This window comes from Notechis scutatus, chromosome 3, assembly GCF_049901735.1.
Source record: "Notechis scutatus isolate UNSWTSFEM ecotype Mainland chromosome 3, rNotScu1.2, whole genome shotgun sequence".
NCBI classification, from domain to species: Eukaryota; Metazoa; Chordata; class Lepidosauria; order Squamata; family Elapidae; genus Notechis; species Notechis scutatus.
The window spans coordinates 8,503,557-8,528,360 of NC_142011.1; the positions used below are offsets into that span (position 1 = coordinate 8,503,557).

Below are 24,804 nucleotides of genomic sequence, written 5' to 3' on the forward strand. Positions count from 1 at the left end.
TTAACATTCGTGTTTGGACGCGTTCACACGACCCGCGAGGCCACCTGTGATCCCGTGGGGGGCTTGGCACAAAACCGAGTCCCGCGAGACGGACGCTTTTTTATCAAGGCTAAAAGGTCCAAAGCTTGGGCACGTTGTGGGTCTGCGAGCCGCGAGGTGTGCAAGTGACCCCGGGGCCAGCGCGTTGTGTGAACCTGAAACTATATAAAAAAAAAACGTGTATTTTTTTTTTAAAAAAAGCGGTGACCTGGCGCTGTCCGAGGTCCTTAGGCACTAAAACCCGGTGCTTTGTTTCTTATCTCTCTCCTCCTCCCCACCCAGCCTCCTCACCCCTATGGCTCTTCACAAAACGGGACGATAATGACAGCCCTGCGAGGTAGGCTGGCTGGAGAGAGAGAAAAGACCGATCCAAGGTCACCCCCAGATGCTCATCTAAAGACCAGAACTAGGTTTATCTCCAGCTGGTGAAGATAAGGGGGGTGGGGTCTCACCTCAGGTGTGCCGGGGCTTTTCCTGAAGGAAAACAGCTGTTCCCTGCAAGGGGATTTCCCATTCATGGAGCTATTAAGAACAAGATCCGGAGATCCAGTGGCTCAGCCAAGGGCATCCTGTAGCTCCGTACCCCGGCAAGGTGTTTAGGTGGGAATATTTTTCTCCATTCACACCCTTCAGCCTTGCTTCGTTCCGGCGTCACCAGAAGGAGTTTCCATGCATTTCAGGCCAAATTAAATACATTATTTTATCTTTTTTTTAAAAAAAATCCCCCCTCTTCAAATAACAATGAACTGGGAACCATTTCTCTGTATTCACAACAACCACCTTATTAAAAAAAAATGACTTTTTTTTTTTTACAAACAGTGTGCTAAACAATGATTCACATTAGCCTTGATTTGTTTTGTGTGTGTATGTGTGTGTGTGTATGTGTCTGTTTGTCTGTCCCATGCGCGTGTGTTGGCAAGCCAAACTTGGATTCCGGGGGGGAGATTGTACACTCAGACCAATGGTTCCGTGTGTTGTGTGAATGCGACATGTTGACTTTTAGTCAGAGAGCCTGTTCTGGAGACCAGCCTAGAACAAACCAGAGACTGGGTGGCGAGGAAGAAGGGGGAGGGGGTGTCGTTGGTTCTAGGTTTTCCACCCTGCAAGTCCATTTATAGCAGCGTTCTTTGGCATTCGAGACGGAGGCTATGGAGGTGAAACGAATTCCCATCAGTAGCTCTGATTCACTGCAATTTCAAGTAAATGCCGAGGAAGAAGTGGTGGAGGCAGTGAGGTTGGAGAGCAATTTCAAATGCACTCATTTGTTTGCGAGGATTAATCGTGTGTGTGTGTGTGTGTGTGTGTGTGTGTGTGTATTCAGACAATTAGTAAGTTTGCCATAGTTGTTGGTCTCGGTTTAGGAAAGCTTAGGACTTGCTAGGTGGGTCAAGTTGCACCATTCTTTGCACCCCGGCCCAGGGATGGGCAAAAATCTCCAGCAATAGAGGATGTGTAAAGTTCATTTAGTGTGTAGGGGGAAGAGGGAATGGGCCTTGAACGGGAGGGTCCCCCACCAAGGCAACAGGCAGTTAAGAGACCCAGCCCCAGAGCCAGGGAATTAACTCAGATAAACCCCTCCCTAGTTTCTCACGGAGATAAAGGAAGGGAGGGAGGATACGCACTCAAATTTAGGAGATTCTATAGAATAGAATGGAACGGAGTAGAGTAGAATAAGAATTATTAGAATGAATAGAATAGAATTAGAATTATTAGAATGAATAGAATAGAGTAGACTAAAGTAGAATAGAATAGAATATATCAGAGAATAGAATAGAATAGAATAGCGAAGAATAAGAATTATTAGAATGAATAGAATAGAATTAGAATTATTAGAAATAGAACAGAGTAGACTAAAATAGAGTAGAATAGAATAGAATATATCAGAGAATAGAATAGAACAGAATAGTGAAGAATAAGAATTATTAGAATGAATAGAATAGAATTAGAATTATTAGAAATAGAACAGAGTAGAGTAGACTAAAGTAGAGTAAGATAGAATAGATCAGGGAATAGACTAGAATAAGAATTATTAGAATGAATAGAATAGATCAGAGAATAGAATAAAATAGAATAGAATAGAATAGAATAGAATAGAATAGAGCTGGGAGGGACCATGGAGGTCTTCTAGTCCAGCCCCCTGCTCAAGCAGGAGAACCTACACTATTTCAGATTCTGTTACTACCACTTTACAATAAAAGTACAAGTCATTGTCGACTGACAACCATTTTTTAAGTGACCATTCAAAGTTACAGCGTCCCTTAAAAAAGTGACATGCGAGCATTTTCTACTCTTAACAACCATGGCAGCACCCTCATGGTCACGGGATTAAAATTCGCATGCTTGGCAACCGGTTTGTCTTTATAATGCTCTCAGTGTCTCGGGGTTGTGTGATTCCCCCTGATAAGCCAAATTAGTGGGGGATGCCAGATTCATTTTACACAGGCGTGTTACTAAGCAAACAACCGCACCTATTCACTTCACAACTGTAGCAAAAAAGCTGAGGTAAAATTCACTTAACAGCTGAAATATTGGGCTCCATTGTGGTCGTAAGTCGAGGACTACCCATAGTTTTTGGTTTTTTTTAGCCTGGCCTGTCTTGTTAGGTGGATGTTTATGTTCCCCTTAAAAAAATTAGAAGACAGCTGAGGAAAACCTCCCACTCCAGAGCATGTGCAGAATTCATTTGGGGCTGAAAAGAACACCACTTCCCTTTCAGGCAGGCAAAGAGCATCTCAAGAGTGCAAAACTTGGTTGACCCTAAACAATGGTTCCCATCCTCCCAAGCTAACATGTCCTGTGAATGCAAACTGGGATGTTTCTCTTTGGCTGCAAACTTGTGCCCTCGGAAGTTGTGGGAGCGCCATCACTTGAGACTTTAAAGAAGAGATTGGACTGCTATTTGTCAGAAATGGTGTAGGGTCTCCTGCTTGGGTGGGGGGTTGGACTAGATGACCTATAAGGTCCCTTCCAACTCTGATTATCTGTTATCTGTTACCTGTGATGAAAAGGGAAGATTTGAACAATCTCTTTTTCCCCCCACTTTTCATTTCTCCAACCTCCCTTAACAGGCTTTGTGCCTATTGTAAGGATGGTTTGCATTGGAACAACAGCGTTGGAAAGGACCCTGGAGGTCTACTAGTCCATCCACTGCTCAAGCAGGAGACGCTGTACCATTCCAGACAAGTGGCTGTCCAGTCCCTTCTTAAAAGCCTCCCTCAACTTCTGAAGGCAACTGATTAATTGTTCTCACTGTCAGGAAATTCTTCTTTAGTTCTGGGTTGCTTCTCTCCTTGATTAGTTTCCATCCGTGGCTTCTTGTGGTACCTTTTGGTGATTTGATAAATAAATTGATACCCCCTCTTCTTTGTGGCAGCCCCTCCAATATTGGAAGACTGCTGTCACACCATTCCTAGTCCTTCTGTTCATTAAACCAAACATACCCCATTCTTGCAACCGTTCATCGTATGTTTTAGCCTCGTCATCCTACAATACCTGCATATTTGGAGTATTTCAGTAAAATATATAACCGGTAGTCCTTTTGCATGCCTCCGTATCTTCAAACCCAATAGCAGAATAGATATACAGAGATGTGGGGTTTTTTTGTTTCACTGCTCAGGGTAACCTTTGCTTTATCCTCTGAGCTGTGTGCTGTGACCAGATTTGAGGGTTGAGCCCGTAGTAGCTTAGGAAGATTACAGCCCTTCTCTCCGCTTTTCCAGACGTTATTTATTTCTCTCCCCTCCTTCCATTAGTCTCTTAATGTAAAATGTCCAGGCTAAAGCTTTGCTGATGCGGCAATAACAGCTGTAGTGAAGGTGGTCCCTGGGGCTTGGCGCCTGTTTGCTCTGGAGTAATCTCCTCAGCGTTAATGAGATGGCTTTTCTGAGGTAAACTCGGCCCAGTGAGGATCTTCCCTCCCCTCTGTAGGAGTTGACACCTGCCTTCCCCCCTTACTCCAGGGTAGCGACAACAAGTAACATTTTATTAGAAGGCGTAAGCTTTCGCTTATCAGGTGTATGCGAGTTGGAAAAGGGTGCTACCTGATTTCTCCCTTTGTGTTCAAGCTTTCTTGGTACGGATAATCTGGGTTTGCACTTTGAAGGGTGGGAGGGGTTGGGGTTTTTTGGGTGCTCTTCATTTTTGCCTTCAGGCAGCAAAAAATAAAGGGGGAATGTGACGCCTTGGCAGTTTCTAAGCAAAGCAAGGCTGGGCTTTGAATATTTATTTACATTGTCCTGTTCCTCGCTCCCCCCCCCAACAAAAGGCGCTTTGGAGAGTTCCTTTATTAGCACAGCAGTCGCCACCAACTTTTCCAAATGTGACTCAGAAGGTGCCCTTGCAGAAAAGGAAGGAAGGAAGGAAGGAAGGAAGGAAGGAAGGAAGGAAGGAAGGAAGGAAGGAAGGAAGGAAGGAAGGAAGGAAGGAAGATGATGGGAAGGAAGAAGAAAGGAAGAAAAAGAAAGAAAGAGAAGGGAAGAAGCAATGAGGGAAGAAAAGAAGAAGGGAGAATAGAGAATGAGAGGAAGAAGAAAGGAGAGGGAAGGAAGAGAGGTGAGAAGAAAGGAAGGAAGGGGGAGAGGTCGAGAGGGAGGGAGGAAGAAAAGAAGAAAAGAAGGAGATGGAAAGGAGATAAAGAAGAAGGATGAAAGGGGAGAAAGAATGAAAGAACCAAACAAAGAAAGAAACAAAGAGAAAGAAAGAAGATGGGAAGAAAGGAAGGAGAGATAAGAATGGAGAGAAAGGGGAGGAAGAAAGGAGAGAGAAGAAAAGAGATGGGAAGGAAGGAAATAGGAAGGAGAAGGGGAAAAGAAAGAAAGAAAGAAGAGATGAGAAGAAGCAATGAGGGAAGAAAGGAAGGAGAGGGGAGAATGGAGAAAGTGGGAAGAAGAAAGCAAAGGAAAGGAAGGAGAGATGGGAAGGAAGGAAGGAAGGAAGTTAGATAGATAGACTAAGAGTGAAGATTACGTCAAAAGAAGCCTGTGTGGGAAATCCTTCTTGGCTCTCCCAAATTGGCCAGCTGTTTTGGGATCTTGTTACTTATCTCACACTTCCCATTTGCAAACCCTTGTTCACTTTTCAATACAGATCTAGCAGTGATTTATCTCCCTTTATTTTGGATTATTTTGGACAAGCTGTTCGGCATATCTAATGAGTCTTGAGAATGGCCTTTTGTAAGGAGCGGATATACAGTATTTGGTTCCCAGTCGAATGCTGCAGCTCAGACACCTCACCAAAATGACCTGAGTCACAATTTCGTTTTGGAGGGGGGGTAAGACTGCATTAGGGGCCTAAAGCCAGGTGAACTCTGGCCCTGTTGCAGCAATCAAGCTTTTTGTAGGGTAGGAGTTGCACTGCTTCCCCATTGCAGCTGCTTCACACTCTCTGAATCGGCTGCCAGTGTCAGTAGCCACAACTGTTTTGTGTTGCAAGAGAGTGACAAACACTGAATAGGTCTTTCCAGAACCAGGCAATCAACTGTCTGGAGCCTGTGTTCCTTTTCAGTTGCTACTGGAACAACTGAAATTGTGTTATTTTTGTGGTTGGTTAACTCTGAATAAATCCTTCCGTATCTGGAAAAGAAGAAACTGGCCAGGAAGAAAAGCTTGAGTCCAAGAGCTCTCTCTCTCTCCTCCCTCTCCCCCTCTCTCTCTCCCCTCTCTCTTGGCAGACTTGCCACTCCTACCCACCTTATTTCACGCTTGCAACCATAACTATTTTGCAACTCAAGGTAACAGGCCTGAAAAATTTATTCCATGTGCAATTTGGATTTTTCATTAACCTAGGAGCAGAGTTAATGAACCAATAGCCGATTTTTAGCAGAGGTTTAAAGGTTTTGGACTACATATCTCATCCTTCAAAGCACTTTCTGAGACCTTTGACTTTTCCGTCACTGCACCTATGCCAACGAATGATCAGTTCCTACAATTCTGTAAGCTTTAGACCTGTGTGAGATCATTCCCTGTTGCTAACATAGTTGCACTGAGCCAAGATTATTTAAATTGTGGTTTGTTGAATAAAACAAGGTGGTGAGGAGCAAATACACCAAGCCAAAACAAAATAAACTACTGTTAGGGTTTAGTAGTAGTTTCCCCAGGATAAAGTCCATCAAAATCTCACTTTCCCCTTTAAAAAGGGAGCTAGTTTGGTGTAGTGGTTAAGGCACTTGGCTGGAAGAAATAAGGAGACTGGGAGTTGTAGTCCTACCTCAGGTTTGAAAGCTGACTGGATGACTTTGGGTCAATCACCAGGAGGCTGTGAGTTCTAGTTTTGTCTTAGGCATGAATGTTGACTGGGTGACCTTGGGCCAATCACCAGTAGGCTAGGAGTTCTAGTCCTGCCTTAGGATGAAACAAGGTTGAGCCAATTAGAGGAGACAGTGAGTTCTAGTCCTGCCTTAGGCAGGAAAGCTGTCTGGGTGACTTTGAGCCAATCACCAGGAAACATTGAATTCTAGTGCCATCTTCGGCAAGAAAGCCAGCCAGATGACTTTGGGCTAATGTCTCTCTACCAGCTCAACCCACCTCACAAGGTTGTTGTGGGGAAAATAGGATGGGGGAAAAGAGTATTAGGTATTTTTATTTTTATTTATTTATTTATTTGATTTGTCAATCACTTACAAGGCAATAGGTATAAGTATATACATAGTTATGAATACATGAAATGGACACATATAAGAAAAATAAAAAGAAACAATAGGACAGAGACGGTAGGCATGATTGGTGCGCTTATGCACGCCCCCTACAGACCTCTTAGGAAAGGGGTGAGGTCAATAGTAGACTGTCTAAGGTTAAAGTTTTTGGGGTTTGGGGAAGAAACCACAGAGTCAGGTATTATTTTCACTGCCTTAGGTTACTTATAAAGTAATAAAGGCAAGATAAAAGTCTAATAAATAAAAGAAATATGACTAACCATGTTCACCATCATGGACAGCTTCCCCAATGGTTTAAAAATGCATCCATTGCCTGAAAGTTCAGTTCTTAGTACAGTTTCTGAATCCAGCCTACTTTTCATCTTAAAGTTGATGTTTCCCACTTTGAATAACCAGAGTGTAGAACTGTTACAAGGGTTATAGCATAGTCAAAGGTCCATATGTCATACACTAAGTTCAGTCAGTCCGGGGTTATTCAGTTTGCAAAGTCCAGTGTCGAAAAGAGTTCATTAAACTTACAATCAATCAGTCCAGTGATATATCTCTTTTGCTCAGAGATATGAAGAAAACTCAAACCCCTTTTCTTCTTTCAGCAAACACGCAGTTATCACCATCAATCTATCATTGTCAGCATTCCAGTATAAGCCGAGGAAAACAGTGAGCTCTCTTGCTCCCTCTTATGGTGATTTTACTTGGTTTACAGTTTAAAGTGATACATACACTTAAACTCACTAACATAGTTTATATATATTATTTTACCCAAACTAAGTTAGGTAAACAATGTTACAAAGTCTGCACTACTATTACTATTAACCTTCTCATCACTCCTGATCACCCATCCCCTCCCACTTGTGACTGTATGACTGTAACTTTGTTGTTTGTATCCTATGATTTATAGTCACTGTTTCCCAGTATGATTTGATCGCTTATTGTACCCTATGACTATCATTAAGTGTTGCACCTTATGATTCTTGACATTTGACAAATGTATCTTTTCTCTTATGTACACTGAGAGCATTTGCACCAAGACAAATTCCTTGTCTGTCTGATCACACTTGGCCAATAAAGAATTTTATCTATCTATTCTAACTATCTATAAGAGCTTCCATAAGTAACAAACAAACAAACAAACCCAAAAACAATAAATATGGAAAGGAGAAGCATTTGTGAATCCCTGTCACATTGCTTCAGTTACAGCCATGGCTAAGGGGCTGCCCCAAAGAAGAGGGAGCCAAGCTATTCTCCAGAGCATCTGAAAGCAGAACAAGAAGCAATGGGTGGAAACTAATCAAGGAGAGAAGCAACCTAGAATTAAGGAGACATTTCCTGACAGTGAGAATAATTAACCAATGGAATGACTGGCCTCCAGAAATTGTGGGTGCTCCATTACTGGAGGTTTTTAAAGAAGAGATTGGACAACCATTTGTCTGAAATGGTATAGATTTCCTGCCTGGGCAGAGGTTAGACTAGAAGACCTCCAAGGTCCCTTCCAACTATTCTTTTATTCTGCTAGCTCTATTAAGATGTGTGATAATGTATAGACCCTATGGATTTCTGTTTTATATTAAGATGTGTGATAATGTATAGACCCTATGGATTTCTGTTTTCTCCACAGCTTTTGGCCATGTAGAAACCCGGGCGCATGCCGAAGAACGTCTCCTGAAGAAACTTTTCTCTGGATACAACAAATGGTCCAGGCCAGTTGCTAATATTTCCGATGTTGTCATCGTGCGCTTTGGATTGTCCATTGCTCAGCTTATAGATGTTGTAAGTACGGCTGGAATTAATTCCACAAGACTGTTTGGTGAGGGTGATGACCTCTGTTCCCAGGTTTGAATTTCTAAGTGGTCCTTCTCACAAAAGTGACCAGAAACCCAACATGGAAGTGCCAAATGAGGCCCAGAACATTAGTTAGGGCAGTATTTCTCAACTTTGGCAATTTGAAGACATGCAAACTTCCATTCCCAGAATTCCCCCATTGCTGGCTGAGGAATTCTGGGAGTTGAAGTCTACACAGCTTTTTTTTAAAAAAAATTATTTATGCACTAGCTCGATACCCATGCTTCTCTATGAAACTACTGCATGTTGTCACGCTTAGTTTTCCGGGAGGAAAATAAGGGGGGAGAAATTCTGCCTCTGTCTACCAGCATCCATCAGTATTCATCTGGCTAACATCCTGTCTGTGTGTGAGAGAGTTGAGGGCTGTTTGGAAAGTGAAACAGTATTTGCTGGGTAAGCAAGAAGGAGACAGCAAGGAGCCTGGGTGTGGCTTAGCTCAACTGTTCTGTACTAAAGCTGCTTGATGCTGTGAAACTGAAACTGAAACTCCTTTCTTCTGCTTGTGTTTTGCATTTGGAACAGATTTCTTTTCAGGTGGGCAGGCGGGTGTAGAACTCCTTAGCATCAGAGCGTGTTAATAATAATATACGAAATACTAATGCTCTGATGGTCATTTTGAAAAATCCTTTCTTAGCGAGTACCTAGAAGCCAAGAGGAACATACTTGTAGACTTTATGGTTCTGGAGATTTTGTGATGATGCGTGAATTGTATTTCGCTTTTATATAGATTGATTTTTTTCCCTGTTTAAAGATATAAGTGTTTAATAAACAGTGTATTGTCTGGATCAATTTGTTTATACAAAGTATTAATAAACTAGTAGTAAAAGTAATAATTATAATAACATCCATAATTAAAATACTACAATTTATTTATTATGGTAATTTTTTAAACTTCATTTACCTATATATTTCAGTAATCTTTCATCCTCTAATTCAGGGGTCTTCAAACTTGACATCTATAAGACTTTTGGACTTCAACTCCCAGAATTCCTCCTCCAGTCACATTAGCTCAAGAATTCTGGGAGTTGAAGTCCACAAGTCTTAAACTTGCCAAGTTTGAAGACCCTTGCTCTAATTTCTACCTCTTTTATCCAACCATTGATAAAGCATATCCTATGTTAAAAATATTCTGTTTATTATTTCTTCTTATTTCTTATTAATGTTAATCTATCCATCTCCGCAGAGTCTAATATTTTTCTAATTATACTTTTATTTGTAGGTGTATCCTCATTTTCCCAGTATTGTGCAAATACAATTCTTGCTACTGTCAACACATATATTATTAAATATGTAGTCACTTTGTTGTATTTTTCTGGTAATATACACAATTCTTCAAGTTGCCACTGTTGGGAAACATTCTGTTAATGGCAGCCCTAAAGATGCTCCACCAAAATGGCTTCAGGATTGATTGGATTGGGTCTTTTATTTATTTATTTATTTATTTATTTATTTATTTGATTTGCCAATTGTTTACAAGATAATGTATAAGTGTATACATAGTTGTGAATACATGAAATGGGTACATATAAGAAAAATAAAAGAAGAATAAGAGAACAATAGGACAGGGACGGTAGGCACGTTGGTGCGCTTATGCACGCCCCTACAGACCTCTTAGGAAAGGGTGAGGTCAATAGTAGACAGTCTAAGGTTAAAGTTTTTGGGGTTTGGGAAGAAACTACAGAGTCGGGTAGAGTATTCCAGACATTGACCACTCTATTGCTGAAGTCGTATTTCCTGCAATCAAGTTTGGTGCGGTTAACTTTGAGTTTGTATCTATTGTGTGCTCTTGTGTTGTTATGGTTGAAGCTGAAGTATTCATTGACAGGTAGGACATTGCAATGTATGATTTTATATACCATGCTTAAATCAGACCAAAGGCAGGCGTAATTCAAGGTTTTCTAGTTCTAGAATTTCAAGTCTGGTGGCATAAGGTATTCTACAACGAGTAGAGGAGTGGAGAACTCTTCTTGTGAAATATTTCTGGACTTTCTCAATTGTGCTAATATCAGATACGTAATGTGGGTTCCAGACTGATGAACTGTATTCGAGTATTGGTCTAGCAAATGTTTTGTATGCTCTGGTTAGTAGTGTGATATTACCAGAGAAAAAGCTACGTAGGATTAGGTTAACAACTCTTAATGCCTTTTTGGCTATGTAGTTGCAGTGGGCTCTAGCACTTAGATCATTAGAGGTGAGTATTCCAAGGTCCTTTACAGAGCTTGGGTCATCAACAAGATCTTGACTATTCAGCTTGTATTTTATTTTCTGATTTTTTTGCCAATATGTAAGACAGAGCATTTATTTGTTGAGATTTGAAGTTGCCATTTGTTTGACCATTCTGATACATAGTCAAGATCTTTTTGTAGGGTAGCAGTATTGTCTGTGGTATTGAACAGCTTTACATCATCAGCGAAAAGAATGCAATTGCTCTTAATATGATCACAGAGGTCATTTATGTAGAGTATGAAGAGAGTTGGAACTTTTTTTTTTTTTGGTCAAATTTTTATTTTATGTTGTTTATACATATCAATGCATGAACAGTGATGGGTATCACTTCATTTTTTAGTATAAATAAACATAATATTATTACTCATGGTTATTCCATTTCATTTTCATTGTTTCATATTGTTTAAACATATCTAATACTACTGCCATTCAATTTCTAAATCTCCCTCTTTTTATTACATGCTAGCTGATCACCTGGCATTGCCCAGGTATTTATTTATCCCAATCCTGTATTAGACAGGAAAATCGTGTAGACGGGACTCATGCTGTTGTACTGTCTATGAAGCTCTAGATGTAGTAGCTCTATCTCTCTTATGCTTTAGTCGAGCCTCATCCTGTCGTACTGTCTCGGAAGTTGTAGATGTAGTAGCTCTGGCGCACAGCGTCACAAGTCTTCTATTCCTCTCCTTGGGAGATTCTTGTCTACGCTGGTGTTTCATTTTTATAGCGTTTGATTGCACTTGGCCAATCGCCTGATATTTCCTTGGAGGTCTGGGGGCCCCTTACCAGAGGAAGCCCCCTTGTTTTTTGTAAGAACCAATCCCCCTTACCAGAGGGAACCCCCTTGTGGAGTACTGTGAAACCGTTACCATGGCAATTCTACTGTGCTGTACAGTAGAAGCCATTTTAAGGCACACATTACACCCTGAAGGGTGTTAGGGTGTCTTACCCCCACAGTATTTTTTTCCATGTTTGGTTGAAATTGCTCAAGGCATTCCAGAGTTATGCTGGAACACACACACACACACACACACACACACACACACACAGCCATTTATATATATATAGAGAGAGATATCTTGTTATACTAAAATATGTATATTATTGTTCCCTTCTTATTTATATTTCTGTTCTTTTATTCATGTCACCGTAGTATTCAAAGATGTTTCCTTTCTGTCTTCCATCTTTCACCTGCTTTATTATTCACATTTCCCGTATTTAACTCTTCACATCTGTATATATTTAAGTTTCATCCTTCATTCTTTCATTGTTCAGTGTTTCAATATACAATTTTTGACGCTTAGAATGTCAATCTAGAATTTAGTAGAACTCGACCTCTTGGTGAATACAACATCCACAACAAATATATTCCCAAAAAGTACAGGTAGTCCTTGACTTATAACAGTTTGTTTAGTGACTCTTCAAACTTACAGTGGGACTGCATGAAGTGACTTATGACCGTTTTTCACAGTTACGACCTTTGCAGCATCCTCATGATCATGTGATCAAAATTCAGATGCTTGGCAACCGGTTCATGTATATGACCATCGGTGTCTGTCCCAAGATCAGGGGATCCCCTTTTGAGATCCTCTGACAAGCAATGGGGAAGCAAGATTCCCCTAATAACCGGGTTACTAACTTATCAAATGCAATGTTTCACTTGACAACTGTGGCAAGAAAAGTCGTAAAATGGGGCAAAATTCACTTAACAAATGTCTCATTTAATAACAGAAATGATGGGCTCAATTGTGGTTGCAAGTGGAGGACCACCTGTATTGTAAAAAAATTAAAATTGGCTCTTGTTGAATTGGATTCTTAGTAGAATCCCTGCAGTTTTCTTGGTTGTGTTGTGGAAATACTCCTGTCACCTTCTAAGATATTTTTCCAGCTTTCTCATTGAGTACTGTCAGATCTGACCTTACTTAGCTTCCAAGATCAGTGAAGTTCAACTTGGTTCTTTAATCCCAGGTTTTTATTTTGGGGCCTGAATTTCTACAGGGCAAGAAAATGATTGGAAGCACCTATACTCCTACGAATCAACAGAATTCTTCTTGTAATATAGTGTGTTTTCAAAAAGGAACACACAGGTAGAATTATGGCTAGGTTGAAGTTTGAAAGCTGATCCTAGAAAGTGTGCAAAGAAAAGCAACAAAGATAATAAGAGGTCTGGAGGCTGAATTGTATGATGAGGTAGCTGCCGTAGGTATATCTATTCTATTGAAGAGAAGGAGTAGGAGGGACATGATCGCTGTCTTCCAGCACTTGAGGGGCTGTGGTGGAGAAGAAGGGTATTCTCCAAAGTGCTAGAGTGCAGGACACCAAGTAATGGATGGAAGCTTTTGGAAGAGAGATCTAACCTAGAACTGAGGAGAAATTTTCTGAAAATGAGAACATTTAATTAGATTTCTACATAGATTAGCAGAGTTGGAAAGGACCTTGTAGGTCATTTAGTCCAACCCAAGCGGGAGACCCTACACCATTTCTGACAGATGACAGTCCAGTCTCCTTGAAAGCCTCCAGTGATGAAGCTTCCACAACTTCTAAAGGCAACTTCTGTTCCATGGGTTGATTGTTCTCACTGTCAGAAAGTTTCTCCTTATTTCCAGGTTGGATCTCTCCTTGATCAGCTTCCATCCATTGTTCCTTATCTGCCTTCAGATGCCTTGAAAAATAGCTTGACTCCCCTCCTCTCTCTGGTAGCCCCTCAAATATTGGAGCATTGCTATCATGTCTCCCCTGGTCCTTCTCTTCACTAGACTAGCCAGGGCCAGTTCATTGAATGCTTTAGTTTCCAATCTCCTAATCATCCTGGTTGCTCTTCTCTGCACTTTTTCTAGAGTCTCATCATCTTTTTTTATAGTTTGGTGACCAGTGGTGGGATGCTGTCGGTGTAACAACCAGTTTGGTGATCGTGCGATTCGCGTGTGCATGTGTGCTTCGTGCACTCGTGCGCTTGATGTGCGCTGTGCGTGCGTGCGTGAACAGCTTTCCGAAAAAAACCTTACCTCCTATGTTACTACTGGGGAGTAACACAGCTGATGAGCGGCAATCTGCTCTGCCACATGAATCAGCTAAGAGGATATAGGTGAGTGCAGCGCAGTCGGAGTGAACCAGTTTGCTGCCAGATAATCGTTGGAGCTAGGTCCGAACCGGGAGAATCCCATCCCTGGTGGTGACCAAAACTGGATACAGTATTCTAGGTGTGTTCTTCTTACTAAGGTATTGCTCCCTCACATGGTCTTGACTGTATCCCTCTGTCAATTAATTATTTAATTAATGGAACAGTTTGCCTTCTGGAGTTGTGGGTGCTCCATCACTGGAGGTTTACAGAAGTAAACTGGATAACCACTAAACTGGGATGGTGTAAAGTCTCTTGCCTTGAGCAGCAGTTGGACTAGAAGACCTCAGAGGTCCCTTTTCACTTTTGTCATGATGGGGAACTAGAAGGATACAAGGGGAAGAATGTGACTGCTTTGATTTCTGTTTCCATGCTCTTCAGGGCAGCCATTTTGTGAGAGGGCCTGTGACATAGTTCTCAATTCCAAATGTGCCCAGTCAGGCAGTCACTCCCCAAAAGTTTTGGAGACTTGGCAGAATTGTTTAAATAATTGAGAATTGATGGAATTGACTGCTGATTGGCTTTCAAGTGAAGGCTGCAGATTAATCGTGCAACAGAAATGAGACAACATGCGTAATACATGAGGCTGGGAAGCTGGAAGCCAATGGTTTCATTTTGGGCTTCCTAAAATTAATATTTTATTTTTTTAAAAAAAGAAGAATACAGAAATCTCCAGTGAAATTTTCGAGGCTTAGAATGCTGGTGTCAGCTGAGACGACCAATCGCTCAGATTAATCACAGCGGTTTATTTGCTGTGATTAAACTATTTCTGGAGGGAGCACAGAAAATTTGGTTTCCCTGTATAAATTTAGTGTAAATGAGAATTTTGGAAAGGAGGGAAGAGGAAGGGGAAGGGAAGGAATGAGAAAGGGAGAGAAGAAAGAGGAGGAGCGGAAGGGATGGAGGGGGGAGTTAGAGAAAGGAAAGGAAAGGAAAGGAAAAGAAGAAGGGAAAGGAAGGAAAAGAAGAAGGGAGGGAAGGAAAGGAAGGGAAGGGAAGAAAAGGGAAGGCAAGGGAAGGCAAGGCAAGGCAAGGCAAGGCAAGGAAAGGAAAGGAAAGGAAAGGAAAGGAAAGGAAAGGAAAGGAAAGGAAGAAATAAATAATATGGGACACTTTTGCTACTCCAAAGACTGAGATGTGTAGACTCTGTGTGTATATCTCTGTATATCTCTCTCTCTGTGTGTGCATGCACGTGTGTGTGTGCACACTAGCGTGTGTGTTTAATGGTGCACGGGGGGGGGGGGTGGAGGAGGAAAACCTTGAAATTGTCAAGTATTCCTTCTGAAGGACTGCTCCATTGATCTTTGCACAAAGTTGCTTTGTCATTTATTATACATAAGAAGTTGAGTAACTGAAAAGTGACCTGGGAATGGTTTCAGAGTTTTTACATAAACGAGCGTGCAAGTCTTGTTCTCTGGGTTCAAAAAAAAAAAAAGAAAAAGCCCAGGTAGAAAGTGTGTCTGTACAGAATTCCTGTAATCCCTGCAGGGTGAAGCCCACTCCCAAAAGAGGCAAAGAACTGGTGAGATTGAAATTGACTGATTTCCTTCTGGAAATCGACTTCCTCTCCTTAGTCCAGATATCCACAAGTCTGTAAGAGCCAGGACTTTTTTTTTTTGTTCATTGATTCAGTTCTAATAAACCAGTGTATTGTAGACCTATATAGTTAGATTCGACTGTACACTTAATTTGGGGAATTAGCAGAGAGACCTTTTGCGTTAATTCCTTTTGTAAACTCTGGTCTTTCCAGTGTAGCTCTCTGGTAGTGTTTCTTCTACAGTTAGTTCTCGACTTATAACAATTGAACCCAAAATTTCTGTTCCTAACTGAGTTTTGGCCCCCTTTTATGACCTTTCTTGCCACAGATGTTAAGTGAATCACTGAGGTTATTAAGGTAGTAACACAGTTAGAATAGAATAGAATAGAATAGAATAGAATAGAATAGAATAGAATAGAATAGAATAGAATAGAAAATATGGAATAAGAATAGAATAGAAAATATGGAATAAGGAATAGAATAGAATAGAAAATATGAAATAAGAATAGAAGAATAGAAAATATGGAAAAAGAATAGAATAGAACATATAGAATAAGGATAGAATAAAAAAGAAAATATGGAATAAGAATAGAATAGAAAATATGGAATAAGAATAGAATAGAAAATATAGAGTAAGGATAGATTAGAACAGAAAAGAAAATATGGAATAAGAATAGAATAGGAATAGAAAATATGGAATAAGGATAGGATAGAATAGAAAATATGGGATAAGAATAGAATAGAATAGAAAATATGGAATAAGGATAGGATAGGATAGATAGCTATTGTTACTTTGAATGTACAATAATTGGCGTACATTAAAAATGAAATTTCATTGCATACAGCTCTTAAAGGGTCATAAGCTCTAATTTTATACTACATAAACATGACAACATAAATAAATAAATACAAAATTATGTATATACCCACATATATTATATGACAGAGAGAAACAACACAGTCTAGTTCGGATGTATATATGGTTATGGCAAGAAAAACGAATCTTGCAAGTTTACAAGATGGATGTCATAGGGAACAAAGCTGTTACAGAATCTGGAAGTCCTGCTAAAAATACTTTGAAACCTCTTCCCAGAGGGGAGCAACAGAAACAGACCATGAATTGTGTGTGTGTGTGTGTGGGGGGTCTCTAACAATGCTTTGAACTCTAAGCACAAAGCGCTGATAAGCAGTATCCTGAATAAATGGAAGTGAGCTTCCTATAATCTTGTTGTTAAGGTTATCTGATTTCCCCATTACCTTTGCTTGTCAAAAAGTCGCAAAAGGAGACCCCAGGTCACTTCAACCGTCATAAATATGAGCCAGTTGCCAAGCTTCCGAATTTTGATTACGTTATCCTGGGGATGCTGCAATGGTCGTAAGTGTGAAAAATGGCCATAAATCACTTTTTTTCAGTGCCATTGTAACTTGGAAAGCGAGGGACATGGTGGCTCAGTGGCTAAGACACTGAGCTTGTCGATCAGAAAAGTCAGCAGTTCGGTGGTTCGAATCCTTAGCGCCCTGTTACGGAGTGAGCTTCCGTCACTTGTCCCAGCTTCTGCCAACCTAGCAGTTCGAAAGCATGTAAAAAATGCAAGTAGAAAAATAGGGACCACTTTGGTGGGAAGGTAACAGTATTCTGTGCGCCTTCGGCATTTAGTCATGCCGGCCACATGACCACGGAGATGTCTTTGGTCGTGCTGGCTCTTCGGCTTTGTAATGGAGATGAGCATCGGTGCCACCTAGAGTCGGAAACAGCTAGCACGTATGTGTGAGGGGAACCTACACCTTTTTAACTTGGAAAGGTTACTAAACGGATTGTTGTGAGTCAAGGATTATCTGTGGTCTAGTGTGTTGGCTTCTGGATAGATGATTATGGCTGTGTTTATTTTTTGTGAACAGAATAAGTATAGTGGTATAATATTCATGCTGAATCTGTTAGACTTCAGGATCTGTTAGTCTTGTTAGTCTTCAGATATTACTCCTGCCAAGTGTTTTAATAAAGTCGCACAATGCTGTTAAAATATGATTATTAAATTTTAATATAATTATCTATGTCAAGGATTCTGCTGGACAGTTACCAAATGAGCATTGTTAGGAAATTCCAGGGGTTGAGAATTCAAAGATTTTTCTGAAACAGTCTGTGAGCTTTTGGAAAATAAATAATCCACATTTTAATCTTTTTTTTTTCTGCCATAAATTTTTTAATAAGTTGCATTATGAAAAAAATCTGCAGGAAAAACAAAAGTTAGAGAACGAAGAGAAGGAAAAGAGGCAGAGAGGGGGAAAAAATGTGGTGACTTCTGATTTTTTTTCAGTGCAGTAAAATACGAAAATTATACAACCTCAATTTTTCTCCCATACATTTCACAACATTTCCAGCTACTTTTATTATCACAAAATCATTCCAATCATCATAACCTAAAAGCAAAGTTTCATTTCTTTTCAGTTTTGAGCAAAAAGTCCAGATATGGTTGCCAAGTAGATTTCTTTTTTTTTAAAAAAAATATTAATTTATCAAAATATGAAATACAGACATACAAAGAAAAGCGAGAATAAGGTAAAGTAAGGGAGGAAAAGAAGACAAGAAAAAAGTGTAGGCTAGAGGGGGAAAAAGAAAGAAAAAAATATTGACTTCTGACTCCTTTTTGTTCAATAGAATAAGGTAATAAAATGAAACCTCAACTTTTTTATTGTTGTATAATAATGTAGTCATGGAATTGTGCAGCAGCTGTCCAGATGAAATGGGAGACACACATGCAAACGAGTGTTTTATAATATAAATATATTTAACATTAACTTTTACAGCGGTCTTTGTTATCATCCAAAAGAAACAACACAAGATAGTCAGGAACTGAGGGACATCATGAGGTAAATTTTGCAGTACACAAAACACACAGAAGAAAAATCAGGGGGGAAAAAAGGGAAACTTTCTATTCGATGAACTGAAGAAGCTTCTTGGATAAGGGAAAAAACAAAGTTTAGTTGCCTTTTGAAAAAAAGCATCTTTGGGACTAAGATTGAGAAACCCAGACACAGAGAATAAATACAGGTAGCCCTTCAGTTATGACTACAATCGAGCCCAAACTTTCTATTGTTAAGTGAGACATTTGTTAAGTGAGTTTGGCCCATTTTATGACTTTTCTTGCCACTGTTGTTAAGTGAATCACTGCAGTTGATGAATTAGTAATCCAGTTGTTAAATGTGAAATGAATCTGTCTTCTAGTCACAAAAGGTGATCACAGTATGACCCTGGGACACAGTAATGGTCATAAGTATGAACCGGTTGCCAAGCGTTTGAATTTTGATCACATGACCATGGGGATGCATTTTGTGAAAAATGACCATGTCACTTTTTTCAGCTCTGTTGTAACTTTGAACGGTCACTAAATGAACTGTTGTAAGTTGAGGACTACGTGTACATTGAAAATTATCCCTTGGGCTAAGTTTTTGCATTTTTCCATCTTTGCTTAATGCTGGGGTTCCTAACCCTTCTGCCATCGCACCTCCCTTGAGTTGAATTTTATGGTATGCCCTTTCCCTAAAAATCCAAGCATCAAAATGAACCCTGAAAACAACGTAAAGGTGGATTTTTACTATAACAATGTACAATTAAAAGTTTCTTCACACCACTGGACTCTTTCTGTACTTCCCTAAGTGAGGCATGGTGATGCAGTGGTTAGAGTGAAGTACTGCAGGCTACTTCTGCTGACTGCTGGCTGTCTGCAATTTGGCAGTTCGAATCTCACCAGGCTCAAGGTTGATTCAGCCTTCCATCCTTCCAAGATGGATAAAATGAGGACTCAGATTGTTGGGGGCAATAGGCTGACTCTAAACCGCTTAGAGAGGGCTGTAAAGCACTGTAAAGTGGTATATAAGACTAAGTCAGTGGTTCCCAAAGAGAAAGGAAGAAAAGGGATAGACAAAGAAAGAGGGGGGGATGGAAAGAAGGGACAGAAAGAAAGAAAGAAAGAAAGAAAGAAAGAAAGAAAGAAAGAAAGAAAGAAAGAAAGAAAGAAAGAAAGAAAGAAAGAAAGGGAGGAGAAAGTGAATGAGATATCTAGTCCAGCAGGGTTAGAAGGGAGTATGCGTGTGTATGTGCATGGCTATCAAAACTCCAAAAACAGGTCAAGTAGCTCTGGGGAGGTCAATCATAAATTAAAACACTTGCTAAGCAACCAGCCATTAAGTGAGGACCCCTTGTATTTGATTTGCCAATCACATGACCACCAAGCCACACCCAGCCAGCAAGCCACGCCAGCCAGTCACATGACCACCAAGCCACACCCACAAATTAGGCCATGGCCACAGAACCGGTTGTTAAGAAATTTGAATCCCACCCCTCGGTGGGGGGCACTGAGTTTGTAGCACCAAGGGGACGGTGGACTGAAAAAGTTTAGGGACCACTGGTCTAAGTGCAATTGCTAAGTGAGGCACACGCCTCACCCCTTGGGAGACTGATATAATGCAACCATTATTAAACATTTATGGTGTTATGGCATGTTTAGGAACGTTCTAATTTGTGTGGTTGAAGTTGGCAGCAATTTGCACTGTGGTGAGAGAAAGATTTCTAACCAACATTCATAACCAGTGGAGGTGTTTATGATTCATAGGCCCAAGCTTAGAGACATCATATAGGTGGGGGCAAGACATAGCAACTTTTTTTTTTGAGGTTGCTATGGAGATTTGGACTTTATTTTTTCCCTTTTCGGAATGGCAAAAAATCAATGTTATTTCTTTTTCAGAAGCCGATAAAAATAAACTTTTTTAAAAAATGGGAGAATATCGATAACTTTATTTGTTTCGGTACTGTCATGTCCCTGATGTAGACTGACTCTAAGGGAGAGGAGGAACAGCCGACAAGGAGTGGAAGTGTGGCTCCAGAGGTTGTGGAGGAGGCTGGGGAAGGGCAGAGGCTGGCTGGGCAGTCAGAGGAGGACCCAGGCCCATCCCCTATCCATCCTAGGGCATGCAGGGAGGAGAGGATAAGGGAGAGACACGGTCTACGGGGAAGGAAAGGGCCCTGATCCTCTTCATGGGCTGCAGCTGTGACAACTGCATAAGAGGACGGACATGCTTACAGGCCAGTGCTGGAAACAAAGCGTGGAAATAGTTTATTGTTCCTCTCTGAGTTTGGCGTCCTTCCCAGGGTGTGTTCTGCTATTTGTGGATGTCTTCAAGCTCTTCTCTTGCCTGGTTTGTGTTGTTTTTTACTCTTTATAATTTAAACAGCATTTCCTCCTTCTTGTAACGGCATTTGTGGGTGTTTTTTGTCTCCAGTCAAGGATATTTGGAGCTTGGAAGCAAAGTGTTTTTTGTGACTGTTTATTTTGTATCCACCCTGGGTCATCACAGGTATTAATTGTGCTTAACTTTTATAGTTGGGCAGTTAGATACAGTTAGATATTTACAACCATTTCTTTAGTGACCATTGAAAATTGCAACAGCACTTATCATATGTTTAAATAATATGATGATTGGCATTAGAAGAATGTATTGAAATGTTGAATAATTAAACAATGAAGGATTATAATTTAATACAAATATGTGTATTAATATTAGAATCATATAAGACTGATGAATGTAAGGGATATGATTAATATTGTTATTTCTGTTTGCACCAAAATATATGATGCTTAGGTGCCACACTGTTTATGTTTATGTATTGATGTCTACCGTGTTTCTCCAACAATACGGCCGCCACCAATAGGAAAGGCCCAGCATGATTTCTAGGCATGAGGTGAAATTAAGGCCCACCCCCAAAATTTAGGCCTATTTAATCCATGCGTTTCCCCACCATTTCTCACATCATTCGTTAGAACTACACGAGGTGAAGAGAAATGGGGGGGAAGGGCGGGGGGGAGAGAAAACTTGCCTTTAGGAGTGCCCTGCAGGTAGCCTAGGCTAGAATACCCCGATGTACCGATAGAACATCAGCCGATAGAAGCTCCCGAACGCAGAGTCTCCAGCCGCTCGGGCGAGGCATGGCTGCCCGTGTCCCCTCGCCATTAGGCAGTGTCTTTCGGGCGATGGAAGCTCCCCAAGGGCAGTCACCAGCCACTTCGATCGGCCGGTAGAAGCAGCCTCGGCGACACACACACATACTCCCCTCATCGCGAGGCCGCTTCTATCAGCCCGACGAAAGCTCCCTTGAAGGCAGAATCCCCAGCCGCTTCGGGCGAGGCGTGGCTGCCCGTGTCCCCTCGCCATTAGGCAGTGTCTTTCGGGCGATGGAAGCTCCCCAAGGGCAGTCACCAGCCACTTTGATCGGCCGGTAGAAGCGGCCTCGGGGCGAGGGAAGTGTGTGTGTGTGCCTTGCCCCGAAGTGGCTGGGGACTTTGCCTTCGGGGAGCTTTCGTCGGCCGATAGAAACGGCCTCGTGGAGAGGTACGTGCGTATGGGCCACTCTAGGTGGGGGAGGAAATTAAGACACCCCCAAAAAGACAGCCTAGCCATTTTTTCGGTGGTCAAAAAAAAAAAAAAAGGCCCGGCCTTATTTTGTGAGAAACATGGTATAAGTAGATAAATAAAAAACTTGAATCTTCAAAAAAAAAAAAAGTTGCAAAAGCACTGAAAAAAATCCCAGGCTTACGACCATTTCTCACCCTTATGACCGTTGCAGCATCTCCACAGACACAGGATGAAAATGTGGATGCCTGGCAAGTGGTTCATATTTATGATGGTCGCAGTGTCCCGGGGTTATGATTGCCATTTGTGACCTTCTGACAAGAAAAATCAATGGGGAAGCCAGATTAACTTAACAGCCATGTTACTACCTTAACAACAGCAACGATCCACTTAACAACGGTGGCAAAAAAAGGTTGTAAAAATGGGGAAAATTGAGACATGACAATTTTCTTGCATAGTAACAGAGATGTTGGGCTCAATTGGAATCGTAAATCCATGACTGCCTGTAAGACTAGCCTGTCAAAGAGAAGGATTAGGGTGGATATGATTGCTATTAGCCAGCAGTGTGCAGTTGCTGGCAAAAAAGCCAATGCAATCCTAAATTGCATTAACAGAGGAATACAATCAAGATCAAGTGAGGTACTAATACCACTCTATAAAGCCTTAGTAAGACCACACCTAGAGTGCTACATCCAGTTTTGGTAACCACATTATAAAAAAGATGTTGAGACTCTAGAAAAAGTGCAGAGAAGAGCAACCAGGATGATTAGGGACAGTGGTGGGATTCAATTTTTTTTAAATACAGGTTCTGTGGGCGTGGCTTGGTGGGCATGGCAGGGGAAGGAGACTGTAAAATCTCCAGTCAGAGGTTGCATTTGCCAGTTCTCCAAACTAATCAAAATTTCCGCTATTGGTTCTCCAGAACTGGTCAGAACCTGCTGAATACCACCTCTGATTAGGGAACTGAAGAATAAAACATATAAAGAACGGTTGCAGGAACTGGGCCTGGCTAGTCCAGGGAAGAGAAGGACCAGGGGAGACACGATAATAGTATTCCAATATTTGAGGGGCTGCCACAGAGAGGAGGAAGGGGTCAAGCTATTTTCCAAGGCCAGACAATGAATAATGGGTGGAAATTGAACAAGGAGAGATTTAACCTGGAAATAAGGAGAAACTTTCTGACAGGGAGAACAATCAACCAATGGAACAGAAGTTGCCCTCAGAAGTTGTGGGAGCATCATCACTTGAGACTTTCAAGAAGAGATTGGACTTCCATTTGTCAGAAACGGTGTAGGGCAGGGGTGTCCAACCTTTCACCTTCCCTGGGCCACATTAGACGATGAAAATTTGGTTTGGGCCGCACATAATTAAATTAAATAATTAATTAAATTAAATAATTAAATTAAATTAAATTAAATTAAATTAAATTAAATTAAATTAAATTAAATTAAATTAAATTAAATTAAATTAAATTAAATTAAATTAAATTAAATTAAATTAAATTAAATTATTATTTATTATTTATTATTAATTATTTATTAAAAATTATTTATTTTTATTTTATAATTTTCCGGCCAAATTTTGTGGGGGAGGGGGGAAAGAAAGCTTGCCCGCCTCGCGCCTACCTCTCCTCCTGCAAATGCAGCAGCGGCGGGGGGGGGCAGAAGCAGCAGCGGCGGCGGCAGCAGAAGCAGCAGTGGCGGCGGCGGCAGCAGGGGGGCAGAAGCAGCAGCGGCGGCGGCGCGGCAACAGCAGGAGATGGCGGGGCGGGACTTTTGGGCTGCGGCTGCCTGCCTTTTCTGTTGCTCGCCTCGCCCGCCTCGCGCCTACCTCTCCTCCTGCAAATGCAGCAGCAGTGGCGGCGGGGCAGAAGCAGCAGTGGCGGCGGCGGGGCAGAAGTGGCAGCGGCGGGGGGCAGAAGCAGCAGCGGCGGCGGCAGGGGCAGAAGCAGCAGCGGTGGCGGCGGCGGCAACAGCAGGAGGTGGCGGGCGGGACTTTGGGGCTGCGGCTGCCCGCTTTTTCTGTTGCTTGCCTCACCCGCCTCGCGCCTGCCTCTCCTCCTCCTCCTCGCTGGATCTTTCATGAAGGTTGGGGTGGGCGTTGGGCTGCATTACGAGGCGACCTGGGCCGCATGCGGCCCGTGGGCCGCGGGTTGGACAAGCCTGGTGTAGGCCTACAGGTCTCTTCCAACTCTGGGGAAGCCAGGTTAACTTAACAGCCATGTTACTACCTTTACAACAGCAATGATTCACTTAACAACGGTGGCAAAAAAAGGTTGTAAAATGGGGAAAATTGAGACATAACAATTTCCTCTCACAGTAACAGAGATTACTGTTATTTGTTATCTATCTTCCAGTACTTGAAGAGGCTGTTACAGAAAACAGGAGATTGACTTATTCTCTAAAGCAGGGGTCTTCAAACTTGACAGTTTTAAGACTTGTGGACTTCAACTCCCAGAATTCCTCTTCCAGTCCACGTTAGCTCAGGAATTCTGGGAGTTGAAGTCCACAAGTCTTAAACTTGCCAAGTTTGAAGACCCTTGCTCTAAAATAACACAGATCGGGACAAGAAGTAATGGGTGGAAGCTACTCAAAGAGAGATCCAATCTAGAAATAAGGAGAAATTTTTGATAGTGAAAACAATTAATCCATGGAATAGCTTGCCTCCTGGAGTTGTGGGTGCTCCATTGCTGGAGGCTTTCAAAAATAGACTAGACAAGCATTTGAGCAGGATGATTAGAGATTAACAGATGAACAGAGTTGGAAGGGAACTTGTAGGTCATCTAGTCCAACCCCCTCCCCAAGCAGGAGACCCTACCTCCACCATTTCTGACAGATGGCAGTCCAGTCTCTTCTTGAAAGCCTCCAGTGATGAAGCTCCCCCAACTTCAGCAAGGGGTTGGACTAGAAGACCTCCGAGTCCCTTTCAGCCAGGCCCCTATGATTCTGTGTTCCAACCTGAAACGTTTTAGAAAATCTGGTGCCAATATTG

General features: G+C 41.5%; 1 protein-coding gene across 1 annotated transcript in view; it reads left to right on the forward strand.

Moving 5' to 3' along the window:
- The window catches only part of CHRNA4 (cholinergic receptor nicotinic alpha 4 subunit), an 86,367-nt gene that overhangs the window by 452 nt on the left and 61,111 nt on the right, over window positions 1-24,804 (forward strand). The window contains exon 2 of the mRNA XM_026683401.2: window positions 8,304-8,455. Within this exon, the coding sequence (XP_026539186.1) occupies window positions 8,304-8,455 (152 nt within the window). The remainder of the gene's footprint in view (window positions 1-8,303; window positions 8,456-24,804) is intronic.